This window comes from Saccostrea echinata, unplaced genomic scaffold (assembly GCF_033153115.1).
Source record: "Saccostrea echinata isolate AGI-Se365-2 ecotype Australia unplaced genomic scaffold, CSIRO_AGI_Sech_v1 ptg000054l, whole genome shotgun sequence".
Taxonomy (NCBI): Eukaryota; Metazoa; Mollusca; class Bivalvia; order Ostreida; family Ostreidae; genus Saccostrea; species Saccostrea echinata.
In genome coordinates this window covers 47,572,665-47,588,481 of record NW_026889803.1, presented here as the reverse complement: position 1 = coordinate 47,588,481, position 15,817 = coordinate 47,572,665, and the positions used below count along the sequence as shown (strand labels likewise).

The 15,817-nt window shown below is 33.6% G+C and overlaps 2 protein-coding genes across 2 annotated transcripts; both read left to right on the top strand.

Moving 5' to 3' along the window:
• Nucleotides 1-3,301: 3,301 nt before the first annotated feature.
• Nucleotides 3,302-9,329, top strand: LOC133205180 (tumor protein p53-inducible nuclear protein 1-like). Its single transcript, XM_061340938.1, has 3 exons — nucleotides 3,302-3,442; nucleotides 5,225-5,515; nucleotides 7,140-9,329. Exons 2-3 carry the CDS (start codon nucleotides 5,392-5,394, stop codon nucleotides 7,763-7,765), a joined length of 750 nt encoding a protein of 249 aa, XP_061196922.1. The 5' UTR covers nucleotides 3,302-3,442; nucleotides 5,225-5,391; the 3' UTR covers nucleotides 7,766-9,329.
• Nucleotides 9,330-14,399: 5,070 nt separating this feature from the next.
• Nucleotides 14,400-14,915, top strand: LOC133204967 (uncharacterized). The gene has a single exon (XM_061340706.1). The coding sequence runs from the start codon at nucleotides 14,400-14,402 to the stop codon at nucleotides 14,913-14,915; it is 516 nt and encodes a 171-aa protein (XP_061196690.1).
• The last annotated feature ends 902 nt before the right edge of the window (nucleotides 14,916-15,817 follow it).

Below are 15,817 nucleotides of genomic sequence, written 5' to 3'. Positions count from 1 at the left end.
ACATCCAGGGGTATGGTGGGGCCACAATGGGGGATCAAAGTTTTACATAGGAATATATAGGAAAAAAATCTTCTTCTCAAGAATAGAAAAGCCATGTTTAGTCTAATTGATATAGAAGCATACTCAGGTAGTGTAGATTCAAGTTTGTTCAAATGATGACCCCCGGGGATAGGGCGGGGCCCTAATGGGGGATCAAATTTTTACAAAGCTGTATACAGGAAAAAATCTGCTCAAGAACAGCAAAGCCATTTCTTATACTGATGTGGAAGCATATCCTCAGGAAGTTTAAAATTCAAGCCCTCCGCCCCCATGTTAAATTTTTAATACTGAACAGATTTGTGCTCTTTCCTAGTCAATGTGCTCAGGTGAGCGATGTGACCCATTGGCGTCTTGTTTTTTTTGTTTTTTTTTTTAGGGGGGGGGGGGGGGGAGGGAGCGGGTGTTATACCTCTTTTCATGTCAGTTGTTCAACATAATGATGATATCGACTGGTTTTTACTTCTTTGAACATTTCTAATAAGAACGTCTATCTAGTAGCATTTTGAAAAGGGAAATAACTCGATTTTCCTTTTCAACTTAAAAAAAAAATAGAGAATTGAGTTACTTCCCTTTTCAATATGTCAATAAAATTGATCAATGCGGCAGTTTTTTGACCTGATGCGGCGGTGTCTAAGAAACTATTGATTACTTTTTCTGGCCTTATAAATACGAATGTAAAGGGTAGAAATGTACAATAGAACAGGAAACTTTTAGATTTCTTTGTTACCGTAATAGGCACGCCGTTCAGGACCTCTGGATATTGTGTTTTTGTGTCTTTTTATGTGCCATGCAATGAGTATGGTCGGTGCATATTGCATTTGTCATGTCTGTCTTCCGTCCTCCCAACTGTCCTTCCATGACACTTTGCGTTTAGTTCAGTTTCAAAGAAACTATTCAATATATTTTTTGTCAATATTCATATGCTTACACATATTGATGAAAGATTTTCAATTGCATCAACATTTTTTAACTTTCTTTCCTTTGACCTTAAATTTACCTCACTTTTCTTTAATTTGTGTTAAACTCAGTTGGAAAGAAACTTTTCAAGATATTTTTATGTAAGTTTATGCGCTGAAACATTATTTGGTAAGAATTTAAAGAACTGTGTCCATTTTTTTTTTTACCTTGACCTTCTCAATGACTTCTGTCTTTACTATTTATTGTGTATAAAACTCAAATTTAGAGAAACTATTCAAGATATTTTTATCAAACTTCATCCACTAATGCATTTCATGTTGAATTATATCCTGTGGACCTATTTCTAGTTTGGGTTTTTATTATTATTATTTTTTTTTTAGGCTAGATACAACCAAAACCTGAAATTTGGTCCTATTGTAAAAATTATAAACGATTAAATTACAGTTATTTTCGTTATATTTTCATCCGCTCTACCTGTGCTAAAATCAGTACGAAGAGAGTTAACTCTTAAACACAATTTACTGTAGATGACCTTGGTGAACGGTTTCCTTACCTCAACCACTACTCCATAATTATCCCAATCGTTTATATCCATTGTTTGTTTTGTCTCAGATTCCAAATGCTACGCTTTCGGAATTTCCTTGGAATCTATAACTGAACAAGAAAAACATGAATTAATCATAATATTTCTGATTTTATTTATTATATCCAGGCCCGTAGGAAGCAATTTCACTTTGAGGGGGCACAACCATACATTTTCAGTTGGAGGGGCACTATCAACTACCAAAATTCCTTTACAAGCAAAAAAAAAAAAAAAAAAAGGGGGGGTCATCAGACGTTATTATTGAGGGGGGACAAGCATCTAAAAGCTATGTATGTTTTCTATAGTATTCTAAATATCGGCAAAATTATTGGGGGCACGCCCCCCCCCGTGCCCCCCCCCCTCCCGGTTCCTACGGCCATGATATCAATCTAAAAACACTGAAAATTAACGTATTTTAGTCGGCTGTACATTTAAAGAGAAAAATTTCAGATTCAGAGAATTCCACGGTTCTTCTTTTTAATTGCAAAAATGCTTCTCTCTTTGAATTACAGGTATCAAGAAATATTTATAAGTCACAAGGTGTGATGTTACCAATGTGATTAAAATAACACGTAATTTGAAAAAAATATATATTTAAAACATCATAATCAGATATAAATATAAAATATTTTTAAAAAAAAAAATAGTACGAATTAAAAATTCAATTTACATGTAAAAAAAAGTTTTTAAAAAATTAAACGATATATTAAAATGAAACCAACATTAAATCAATTATTCATGTCTTGTTTTGACGCATTGACTTGTTGTGTAATGTTTCATTCATTCATTTATTCTCTCAAAAACCATATGAATGGTACAAGAGGTACATATATATACATATTTACAATAATTATGGACGAGCAGAGATTACAGGAAGACAGACAGTGTCAAAAATGTTGGTGATAAATATACACAATTTTCTTAAGAATGATGGATCAGTATTTGTCAATAAATTAAAAAATTTTATAACATTTGGATGTACATAGTATTTCTTTAACAGAAAATCTTTTCGAATATTACATAATACATTACATTCCAGTAAGAAATGAAATTCGTCTCCTTTTCCAGGGAGGGTCAAAAAATTCTTGACCAAAAAAATAAATAAATAAATAAATGAATAAATAAATAAAAGGTAAAATCCATTTTCCAAACGTGAAAAACACCTATTTCGTGGTGGTGATGGTGGGGTCCACGTTTTCTGGGGGGTGGGGGGGTTGGTTGGTTGGTTCCAAAGTCCTTTTTTTTTTTATATTTGCTTCAGCATATACTTTTTATAACTCAGCAAATTCCAGGGGGACTCCCCCCCCCCCCCCAGATCCACGCATGATAATGCATAACTTTTTAAAATCTTTATGAAATATCAGGGACCTTTACATTAACGTTATATACATGCAGGTCCTTGGTAGCATATCTTTGCTTATATACTATAATTATAGGATTTTTTTCGAACAAGTTCAGCCGCAATGACCTCGCGCTCGCCGGGGATTATAAAATTTTAATTTTATGTGGTCTGATTAAATGGGAATTTATCAGTGCTAAAATGATAGAAGCTCTGTACGCTTTGTTTACATCACGATTGTAGAAAGGGAACGAGGTTTACAATCACGATCTATTCATAACATTCACGCATGACAGAAACTGCGCGCGCAGATCCGTTGCTATAATGGGTTCATCGATTCTTATTAATATTCATGAATTTACCTTATAAGGACGTGACAATTGGAAAATTGACCAATCAGAATATGCCATCAAACGTAAACACTGTTGCGTCGATTATTTTAGAGTCGTCAGCTGAGAGAGGAAAACAGAGGAATAATACAACGAAATATTCACTGAAAATTATCGAATTTTGAAATTAAGTTTGATCAGCTTTGTTGAAAGACATCTAAAGACTGTTAATACGTGAGTATGAACAACATTTATCGCCATTATTCTTGTAAATTTTAGTCTTCAAGTTTGACAGCTGCATCGATTTGACCTTCATAATGGCTGCCAGTTTGTTGTGTATATACGCTGTTATAAAATTGGTGCAATGAGAAGCAAGCATGCATATTCGTGAATCAATTACATAAGTAGAATAAGTAATCCTTCCTAGATTTATTAGATAACATATGTTGTATGCTTTTTCCTGTTTATGTAAGCCTATCGTTGATGCGTTCTTTGTCCAGGTTCGGGCGGATCCTCCTTTTATCTGGTTGTGCTTGTTGAATCTTGATCGTTCAACATTAAACTCGCTCCATTGTAAACGCAGGACTTGTATATCGTTTATACGAAGCGTAGACCTGGAAATTAGAAGTTTTTATTGCAATTTGTAGCCTTAAGTGAAATGCTGTTTGATGGTGGGATTTTTTTTTTAATCAAAATCAGCTATATGTAGCAACGCTCTGATCAATATATTGATTTCTCTGAGAATTGATTTCTAGTTAGAAGTTCCTATCATCATGATGTGAAATTCTCAGTTAGAAATCATTGGAAAACTGTGTAATAAACATTCTCTTGCAAGCTTCAAAATCCTGACCTATTTTTAGATGCATAAAATGGCTGATGCAGCGTTTCTGTGTATTTTTAGATACATGATTTTGCATATAGACATAGATCACCATCCAAAGACGCATGTTTGAAAATTCCATGTATAGCAATATAACAATATTTTTTTGGAATATTTTTCTCCAATAAATCGATGTTTAATTTTTTGATTAAAAATGATAGGAATTCTTAACTCATTTGAGTTTATATCATAAACCATTCATTGATTGTTTAAATGACTGAATTTTGATCAATGATTTTTTTTTTTAGTAATGTTTCCTTCAATTCATGTCTCTATGACAAAATAATATAAGAAGAAGTGGAAAGTTGTACATTTATGAAATACCAAAGTGTTAAATGCATGACCAATCATGTGATCCTTGTAAACAATTTCTCCACATTGCATCATTGCCCGCAATACCCTGTTTTACCTTGAAAAATAAACTTATGAGGCCACCAGGGTATTTAAAAGTTAACATATGCTGTGTGTCATTTGATTAGGATAAGGGAGCACCACAGGACTTTTTCATGCTTAACAATTCAAACAGGTATTGTTTTCCTCCTGTTGTGTGGAAAATAACAATAGACCTCTAATTGACAAGTTTACAATTAAGTATTGTTACTTCATTTTTGGCATATTTATTCAAATCTGTAAAGGTTTAATATATGAACCTTATAAAAACAGATTTTTTAGGAAGATACCTATAATTATGTCTCAGGGTCTAATAGTTTTTCCTCTTAGCTTCTATAACATATAGTTCTTTACACCACATCGTGTAAAGTGGGTGATATCATTTCATCAGTTAGACTGTATTACATAATTGCACAGGACACTTCATGCATGTTACCTAATGGTTCATGGTTGACTGAATTTTTACCCCAGAGTATAATAGTATAGGAATTAAACCAGGTAGTTATATGATCTTTAACTCAAATATCACAAAATTGCTTGATAAAATTCACTCAGGTATATATGTTAATCAGTTTTATGGAATTTAATGACAGATAATTAGGTCAATTTTCATGTTTTTTCTTTGTTTTCATATAATTGATGTAATTAAGAAACCAATTAATTTGTCTTGATCCAAAAGAAATGGCATAATATTAAAGGATATTACTCGTTCATTTACAAAACTTTATTTCATTGAAATTTTACAGGGATTCACAGAATTTTAAATTTACTGCTTAAACCAAGACGAGAGTAATCCTTCACTAACAACAGAGATATACAAGCAAGTTCATCCTCCAATAACAGCTGAGATATACATACACAAGCACATCTCCACTAACAACTGAAGCAGCTAGATCCACTCCCTTGTGCCAATATGTTCAGCAGTGTGGCTAACTATCTGTTTGGATCCTCCCAGCCAGAGGAGGAATCTGTAAAAGAGATGGAGCTGGAGACATCACCTGCCAAAGATGATGACTGGCTAATTGTCAATGTACAAGGTATGCACACAAATCAACAGATCCCACAGTAGGATTAATTCCCTTTAACATCTCATTCATCTTTAACTGCATGTTCAATTATCATTAAGAAAACAATACACTTATCTGCAAAATTTATCATAAATTTTAATATTTTTTTTTGTAAACGAATCAGATAAATTTAAATATTTATAATTTATTGTGGTCTCAATGTTTGCATGCCATTTGTTAAGGTGTCCATCATCTGTTAATCAGCACACCTATCAGTGGTACTTTAATGATATGTGTACTTATTTTATTTAATTCTTGATCCAACAACTTTGTGAAAATATCAACATAAAAATGATTATTATCCTTCAGAATAATACAGTCAATCTGATTGGTTTAGAGCATGTCGCATGCAGGGAGACAATTCATGATGTCTCCCCCATGCGCAGGGTCACAATTGTGTGCTCTCCCTTCAGATTACAATGAAAATGTGCAAGCCAGTGTGCAGGGTGACAACTTGTCTCCCTTTAGATGAAAATAAAATGTTGTAAGCGAGATAGCTCATATATATATATATATATATATATATATATATATATATATATATATATAAATATATATATATATATATATATATATATATATATATATATATATATATGAAGGATTGGTGAACAATTGATTTTAACGGTGATGTTAAAGTTGTCTGTTCACAGATTTCAAAAGTATGGAATCAAAGCAGTGGGTATGGGTGGGTTAAAGAGAACACAAGAGGTTGGACAGATATTTTCTTACTCTATTTAAGATTAAATCTAGATTCTTCAGGATAATAAAATATGTATGAACTGTTTAGAAGGGAGAATCACATATTATCAGGTCTGAGTAGGGTTGTCATCCTCATGGGTGACAACTGTACTCAGATCTGATAACCGGTGATGTCTCCCTTCTCAATAGTTTGAATCGTATATAATGAATTTTTTAAGTAAATAGAAGTACTGATATTACTCATTCATGATTGTGCAAACAATTAAGCCTCTTTATCAATTTAAAGAAATAAATTTATACAATGAAATAAGTACACATACAGTAAATTGCACATACTTAGTTGGCAAACTAGCTGACCCTTCAAAGTACACTGTATAAAGATTAGTTTTATGGTGCTGTAGAGCATGTTTTTTGGTATAGATTAGCATTAAGTAAAGTCTGTATATTTGCTGGGTGTTGTAAATTTGCTTACATGCAGAAGCAACTAAAAAAAAAAAAAAAAAAAAAAAAATCAACATATCAATATTATAATTTTTAGAACTGGTTGAAGAAAATAAATATAGTTTTTAAACATTTCAAACATATGAGATTATAAGAAAATTATGAAATTCAATTCAAAGGAAAAAAAAAATGAAATTATCTTACTATCAATATGTTGATTGTAAAGTACCAGAGGGAAAAATACATGAGTAGTGATTTTTGTGCGCAGTAAAAATAACATTGTTTTAACTTTCGGTATCTTGAGAGCAAATTGTAAATTACATGTTAAAAAGTTTATCTTTTCTTTAAGACATTGTGTCAAGAAAACAAAAAAAAAAGAATTTTTGGCTTGATTTAAATTCCTCATTAAACAGACCCTGGTAAAACTGCAAAGTAGAATTTCTCCTTGCAGATAAGACTACGTGTGTCACTGTACCATCAATAGGTCGTGTGTATGGGCATTCCCCCTATAATAGTGACAGCGACACTGGTGTGGGCCATGGCACGCCCAGTTCGTCTGGCGCCTCCACGCCTAACTCCAGGTTCTTTCTGCGCATGCATGAAAGTTGGATTTTAACCCCACCTCCTTGTTTTACTGCAGGCGGATCTTCATCACAGGTTCCTATGTCAGAGATGGAGAACCTTCTCATAGAACATCCCAGTATGTCTGTGTACAATAGTCACTGTTCCAGAGGAAGTTCAGGGGAGGACAGCAATCTTTCTGAGTCTTCCAATGATAATTTCAGCAATGTTGTGGCCAAACGGGGCCTCCGTCCAAGAAACAGTAAAGGACAAGTTGTCCGCCAACCCCCAAGGCGGCCTAATGCAGTTGCAGCTCGCTGTGGAATTCTTGCTCAAGTCGAGTCCTATAGATCTGCTCAGCGTGCTAAACAGTACAAGGAAACTCGCAACCTCTCCAAAGGCAGCTTAGATAGACACAACAAGAATACTGTTTGTAATGGCAAGAAATATAGCCAGAAAAACAGAATCCAAACCCCATCAGCACGCAGCTTCAACAACAAGCAGATGAAGCACTGAACATTTTGCCAAATAGTCCCTAACAACTCTGTTTTTAAAGAAAACTTTGTCATATATTTATATCCTTTTCCAATTTTTGTTTTAGTTTAGGTGAATTGGGTAAAATAATGTTTGAAACTGGTTAAAGTAAGATTTCCATAGTCATATTTCTGCACATTTTAATTGTGTCAAAGACAAACATTAATTTTTGTTGCCTGTTGTGTTGTATGTAGATAGTAGTATATTATAAAAATCATTCCATTGTTAGTTGGAATGTAAAAAAAAAAGAATTGTTAGATAATGTTTTAAATGATAGAAATGTATGTTGTTACAGCTTGTATCAGTATGATTAAGATAATGTTAACAACAGTTAAAGACTAGCATAGGTAAAATAACTCATATATATTTTGATTTTATTCAAAATGATAACATAGTAATTGCTTTTCTTGCAAACATATATTGGTGCATGATTTTTTGATATACAGGGAAAAAAATATACCCCATATCCATTGTTTTGTTGGGAAAACTCAATAGAACTCTTTTAAAAGTATTTATCCACCGAATGTACAAGCTTGCTTTCTAAAGAATAGCTACAAATGTTTTTTATCAGAACTTTTACATGTATAGATATATATATATATAAATAGAAAATGACTTTTTTTGAATTTTAAAGTAAATTTTAGCAGTTGTTACCACTTTTAAGACTGTGAACTGTAAATAGTTATGTAACATTTTAGTCCATCAGCATTTTATGTGCAATACCTGAGTTGATATACCCATAGTAACAGGAGTTCTTGTGTAGATATACCAGTTACACTAGATGTGAATTGTTGCCTATAATTAATATGTTAATGTTTCTTAGATCTCAGCTCATTTAATGTAATTAGTGGTCCCTTAAATCAATTTACCATCACTATCTATCTATGCAATGTGTTTTAGGACCATCTATTTAATCGAACTGAAGAGCCCTTAATGAAAGACTTTGTTTTAATAATTGTTTACCATCCTTAATAATGGTGCATGCTTGAAAATGAAACTCCTTACTCAGGAAGAATAAGTGTGAGTGAAAAACCAAAGATAACAGAATTATGAATGAGCTGCTTAAAAGTTTGCAGAAGAATAGCAACAAATGAAAAAAAGTGTATCTTTGAATTTTAGAATTTGTAATTTTAATAGAGAGAGAGAGGGTATATAGTTTAGCAAGTATTGAATTTTTTGTTACTGCGGTACAAGTTTGTTTGATGAAGTTTCTTCACAAAGTCTTTATTTGGTTTGTTATTTATCAAATTTCCAAAATGAAATCAGGCATCCTTGTTATTCATTATAATTATAATCATCTGTCATTTTATTACTTAAATTGTAAACGCATCCTGCTATATGCATTGGTATCTGATGTTTAAATAATTTTACAACTGTTATACAAGAGTTTGTTTTGGGTATTTTAGAATCTCTAATTTTTATCAATTTCTTCAAAAGTTGTTAAGTGAATTTTCTGGTAAAATGAATAGACTAAATGTGAGGTGATGTAATAATGGTTATTTATTTTATGTATTTTATTGCGATATTAAAACTTGCATTTTTAAAAGCTGTCATTGTCATATGTTGACTAACCGTGTATTCTGTGTTAATCTTTCGCGTTGAAAATTATAGTTATACATTTATTTTATCATAGGCCGATTTTGAACAGATTTTTTTTTTGATAAGACATTTTTTTTTTAATTTCTAATGTAAATGAGGACTACTAGTTTTCCTCACCCAGCCCCAGGATTCATTGTTTTTAATTTTAAATGTAAACTACACACGAATGTTAAAAAATATGAATTTGCTAGAAGATTGAAAAGGGTTTATATTTCCCTTATTTAAAACTTCGGATTCGTTTTTTGTAATAATTCAGATTTGACAAAATATGATAAATTCACTAGGAGGACCTAAGCCATGCCATTAAAATTAAACCTTTTTAGCTCTTTTTCTTGAGAATTTCAGGAAAAAGCAATTATGATGAAAAAGTCGTATGTTTTGAGCACACTGTTTTCCCCAATCCTGGTTCTTTGGTTGAACAACAAGGATGTGTTCAGACATGATAATTATTTGCATACATGTATGAATTATTACACTCATATAAAACTTTGATCCCATATATTTTAAACCCTACGTGTTTTCCTTCAGTTGTAAAGGGGGGGGGGGGGTAAAAAGAACTTTAAAATGAGAATTTTTGTAAGGAAAAGGTGCATTTTAATAATTTAGAAATACAATGTATATACCACACACAAAAATGCCATTCTTTGTATTTTAAGCTTGCCCTTAAGAGATTTTACTAGGATGTAAAGTAACAAATTTCCATCACATTTAGTCTAAGCTACTTTAAATTTCAAGAGATTTTGAATGAGGAAACCAGCAAGACAATAGTTCACAATTTTAGGAAATAAATAGATTAGCATTTATTTTCAAGGTAGGGAATATCAGTGCCAACCTAATGTCATTACCTGCTGAGAAAAATTGTATTACCATATTTAGTGGTATTTTAAAAAAAACATCTAGAAGCGGAACCCCCTAGCGAGTCACAGTATGGTATGCTATCTATGTCTGTTAATGACACGGGTGAAAGAATGTCAGTGACAGTAAACTTACCGATTCCCCGAGGACAAAACGTCAAGATGTCCACATACTACCCCAGGTATTTTTTTTCTCGGTCAGATGATTTTTATTTTTGCTAGTTATTTGTTAATTATGATGTAATTTAGTCGAGGTTATTAACTCTACTGATCAGCTTTTCTGGAATTCTTGTAAAATAATTTTAAAATGACATTCCCACAAACTTGTACATGTTCGTATATACATCTACTAAAACTGGGTTCGATTTTAATGCATGTCCATGTACCCATTGAATTGAAGGTATGTAGTGTAATGGGAATTTATGAATCATAAAAATGAATGACACATTATTCACAACGTCCTTAATTTTGATTCAGGACAACTTCCTAAAATTCAGCATATTACGAGATACAATACATAACACATCCTCAGCATTCACACGCACTCACGGTATTCTGACTCTTAGAGGACACTAACGTCTAGATTTACTGATATACGCACAGAGTCTTGAGATAATGTTGGCAAAAACTGGTTATACAGTATATTATTATACCTCTACTGATTTTTTTCCCTATATAACATTAGATCGTTAGATGTGACTAATTCCCTTAGAAACAAAAAGGGTCATTTTTTCACACTTTAACAAAACTTTTTGATATGAGTGGGTCTTTGCTCCATTTTTTTGAAAGTTAATCCTAAAAGTTTGCATAAAAGTATGCATTTTTGGATTTACAAAAATATGGAGCAAAGACCCACTATACCTTTTATGACAAAGCATTCGCATCTTTCCGAGAAATACTTGAAGTCCATTAAGTCAAGGGTCATATCACAAACATGATTTAAATGCCACTTTCCATCAGGAGCTGTGTAAGCGTAGTGGTTAGGGTGTTAGTCTCAAAGCAATATGATACTCTAGAATTTTATTGTTAGGGGTTCGAATCCAACGAATACCATTTTATTTTTTTAATAAAAGAATTTTTTCCGAGATCTTTTTTTCTCAGAAAAGTTTTGTTGATCATAATTTCATAGAATTCAATAATAAGAACTTTACTTAAAATACTTAATTCACAAATTGAATATAATTTTTTTAATATCTAAAGCTATAGGCATTCTGCACGCTTTGTTCACCCATCTGCAATTTATAGCTATCTGTAATTGAGGAGAGTGTATTTAAGATCTTTAGACTGTGAGTAAAAGCTTAAGAATTCAAACAGAATTAAGTAAATGAAGGTATTATATTACTAGTAAGTTTGATATGCGGTTTTATGAAAGAAGTTTTTGGTAAATAACTGTAAAAAAAAATTAAAACAATGTCGGTACTAGCAGGGACCTATATACTATAGTATATAGGTCCCTGGCACTAGTTAGTCCACCCAAACAGAGCAATCTCCCTTGCAGAGTTGTCGTTCGTTCCTCTCTCGGATATATGAGCTGATGCATAGTGCCAACAAAGATACTAGAAGCTCTTACTGGACACAGAGGTTTACAACAACAAAAGTCAAATATAATTATAATTAAACAATCATACAGCTTGTTCAGAATCTACGAGAACATGTAAAATTGCTATTTAAAACACATTTTATCTGATATGAAATTTTCCTATCAAACCAGCCTTATTTTTCATTTTCCCAAAATCCTTGTTTATATCTGTGTTGATATTCAATGTATTAATGAAAATAATAAATTGTTATTTAGTGTCAATCACATTTGCAGATCATATTGGAAATCATAATGACGAGCTTATCTGTGCTCCTCTGTGATTGTTGAAAACATGCATCCATCAACGAGTTTTCTTTACAATGTTTTTTGTTGTACATAGGAAAGAGTAATGTACTAATATAAACTACAAATGGTGCGTGTCAAACTTCTGCATTTTTTTTGTTTATAAAAAGATAGACTTGTCCTTATTTTTAACAATTTAAAAAAAGATGCATATTTTTAGGTCAAATATTATAAATGATTGTTAAATAAGATTGTTGATTGATTGATTGTATGTTGTTTTACGTCCCTGTTGAGAATTTTTTACTCATATAGGGACGTCACCATATACCCGTGAAGGGCTTTAAATTTAGACCTTTACTCGGCACTCAGGACCATTGAGCAGTGAGGGTTCTTTATCGTGCCAACGCCTACCGTGACACGGGGCCTCGGTTTTTAAGGTCTCATCCGAAAGACCCGCAACTTTCAATTCAAAGTGCCGAGCGCTTGGCAAAGGAACAGTTGCTACCTATTTTTTATCGACTAAGGTTAGTCGCGGCCGTGATTCGAACACACGACCTTCCGATCACGTTAAATAAGAAAACAGAAGTCAATATTTGCGCCGGTGTTGTAGAGCGAAATTTCCCGCCCCATAGTGAGACTTCCCACGGATGTCTCCCTCTAGAGTGAGCTTCCCCCCAAGGGGGTTGTCTTACTCTAGAGCCATACTTTCCCTCAGAGCCACCCCTCCCCCTGAAGTCTCGATAAAGAGTAAGACTACCCAAGAGGGGAAGGTTCACTCTAGAGCCTTACTTCCCCCTGGGAGAAATGATACTTTCCCCTTGGAGGATGTCATCCTACAGCCATGTTTATCCGTTGAAGTCTAGCTCTCAAGTAAAATCCCCCAGGTGAATTCAAAATTTGTCAATTCATTGGATAAAAATGGAGCATATAAAATGTGTTTTTAAGTAATTTATACAAAAAAAAAAAAAAAAAAACCAGTAACACATTAGATATTTTTTACAGTATATATGAATATCAACTCGTCTATTAATTTTTTAGTAGTACTGTACTCTTATATTAACTAATTTATATTTTATGCATATGAAAGTTTAACTCGCAGACAAAATGGCAGACGAACAGACCCAGATTTATATCTCTTACTTGAAGTGAAAGCGGGGCCGCATCAATTAAGGTACCGCTGTAAAGTTTTACATTGTAACAATCTCTACGGATATCACTACAAGAAATAACAACATTAATTGAAGAGGGAAGATCCACTATGGGGAGAAGACTGACTCAAGAATATGTTTTCCCCCGGGGAAGTGAGGCTCTAGAGTGACTTTTTAGGGAGTACTCCTGCTCTAGAGTCATTCATCTCCTTGGGGGAAGTCTCGCTCTATAGCAACACTTCCGAGGGAAGTCTCATCCTAGAGCATGGTTTCCGGGGGAAGTCTGACTAATTAAAGGGGAAATCTCACTCTACAACACCAATCTTCGAAATGACTACACTTTTTTATTGGTGAGACAAACTTACGAACATCTTAAGGGTTTTTTTTGGGGGGGGGGCGGTGGGGAGGAATTATATCTACTGTCAGAGGGTAGTCCCACCTTAAGTGTAAACCCCATTTTCATGTCACATATTTAAGATACCATCATCGGAAAAATATTTACTACTCATCGGGAAAATTTTGATATTTAATCTTGAAACACACAATTTACAAGTGATAACTATACTACAAAACAAATATCGATACTGGGAATTGATAAAAGTTCACTGACAAGTTCTATAATATAGTCCATGTCAACGTCCTTTCATTTTTATGAATGAAGTATGTCGAAGGAAAATATAAGTACCATATATAGAGCAATTGACATTGTTATACATACGTTATATAGTTTATGATAACTCGTCAAACTGAAAGGGAAAGCATCATACCATTAACACAATTTGGGAGAAGTTGTATAAAATCAGTGTTGACATCGCTGCAAGCTTTCCTTGAGCATATTATGATTGTGGAATATTGTTGTATTGGAATTGTTTCTCATGTTCTGATGACGATACGAAGCACCTGAGAGAAGAAAGGTGAGAATGTTTTACCAGTGAACTACTGGAAATGAAAGACGTGTCAACCGTCTTATTCTTTACAGAAAAAGACACACATTTTTGACTTACAAAATTACCACGGCAATGCCAAGATATTCTCCTGTGATGATTCACTGACATATGAAAAAGCAAGTAGTTTAAAAGTATTGTATATTTGGAAAACAACAGTGGTGTTTCTTTTATATTTACATTACTAATTTCCCTGATTAGCCTGCATTCACAATGCATTTTTTTTAAGGTGAAGTACATACAATACTAATGGAAAAATTAAAAACTTTTCCAGAAGCAAAGCAGTATTTCACAGAAGTTTGGTCTCCTGAAAGGAAACGGGTTATTGCAAATCTAACAAACATCAAAGAAATTGTCCAAGAGCAAGCCAAACTTTATTCTCTGGTTTCCATAGGATGCTCGAGTATCGGGATTCTTGGCGGAGGACTGACACTAGTTGGTATAGTCACTGCTCCGTTAACACTAGGCGTGTCCCTCGGATTTACCGAAGCTGGCATCGCTACAGGGGTAACATCCGGAGCTGCAGGACTTATCTATGGATGTATCAAACTCGGAATCGTTAAAAAGAAATTCAGTGATGCAAACTTTTGCCTTGAGAACCATAATAGAACGTCTGCAAAAATGAAAGATTTAATAAGAGTACTGAGAGAGGAGGGTGAAAGTTTAGAAGCCATAATAAAAGACAACAGGGATTTGGAAGTGTCTTTGGCATTTCAGGAAATTAAACGTGTCGGAGAAGCTATATCCGTTGTCACAGAAATATGAAATTTGATTAAGCACTCCCATGCTGTAGATGTGTTTACTGAAACCGGAAGTTCAGATGAGGTCGCTAGGATCTTGGGGCTTGGTTCATTGATGGATGATCTTATCCCGACTACACTCAAAGATATCTCCGGAGGAGTTGACTTTCGATAAAGGTCCTGAGCACGTTTTCCAACTTCGGAATCATGTTGGATCTTGTATCTCTATTTTCGAATCTCTGGGAGATATCTGGATTGGAAAAGGGAAAACTATGCAAGGAAGCAAAGAGGCTTGATGACATTCTGAAGATGTTGCAAAAAGAATATGAAATTTTGAGTGAATATTTTGAATAATCAGATAATTGCTTAAATATTTAAGATAGATAGGGCTTATCTGCATCACTGATCCTATAACGTTGTTTGAGCATATTGTTCTATAGTATATCTCTAACTTTTACATTTGCAAAGCATATGTAGTTTAATAGAACTTTTGTGACGGTACATGTTGTCATCCTGTACACCTTTCACCGGGGACAGTATGTACCTATCCCCACTGCACATATTGTCATTCATCGGTACGTATTGTCACCGGCCACAATATGTGCCGAAAGGAGCCATTTTTCCTCGATTCTGCAGAATGGACGACAAAATGTACAGTCACGCATCGGCAATGTTGTCCTTGACAACAATATGTACTGCGAACATTTGCACAGTTTGTCGCCAATTATTGTTTTGAAGAATATTTAATAGGGTCTTGAAAAGAAGAGAGACTAAAACACGCACACATACATTTTTACTACATATACCTCATTATGATTATTCTATACAATGCGTTATCTGATTGGTTTTGGATACCAGTAATCATGTGCATGGTCGTAGGAACCAGGGGGCACGGGAGGGGCGTGCCCCCAAATAATTTTGCCGATA

What these genes read in the sequence shown, in the direction of transcription:
- LOC133205180 (XM_061340938.1), top strand. Translation starts at nt 5,392, where the DNA reads ATGTTCAGCAGTGTGGCTAACTATCTGTTTGGATCCTCCCAGCCAGAG. An exon ending in GCTAATTGTCAATGTACAAG is followed by an intron (nt 5,516 to 7,139) that starts GTATGCACACAA and finishes TTCTCCTTGCAG; the next exon opens with ATAAGACTACGTGTGTCACT.
- LOC133204967 (XM_061340706.1), top strand. Translation starts at nt 14,400, where the DNA reads ATGGAAAAATTAAAAACTTTTCCAGAAGCAAAGCAGTATTTCACAGAA.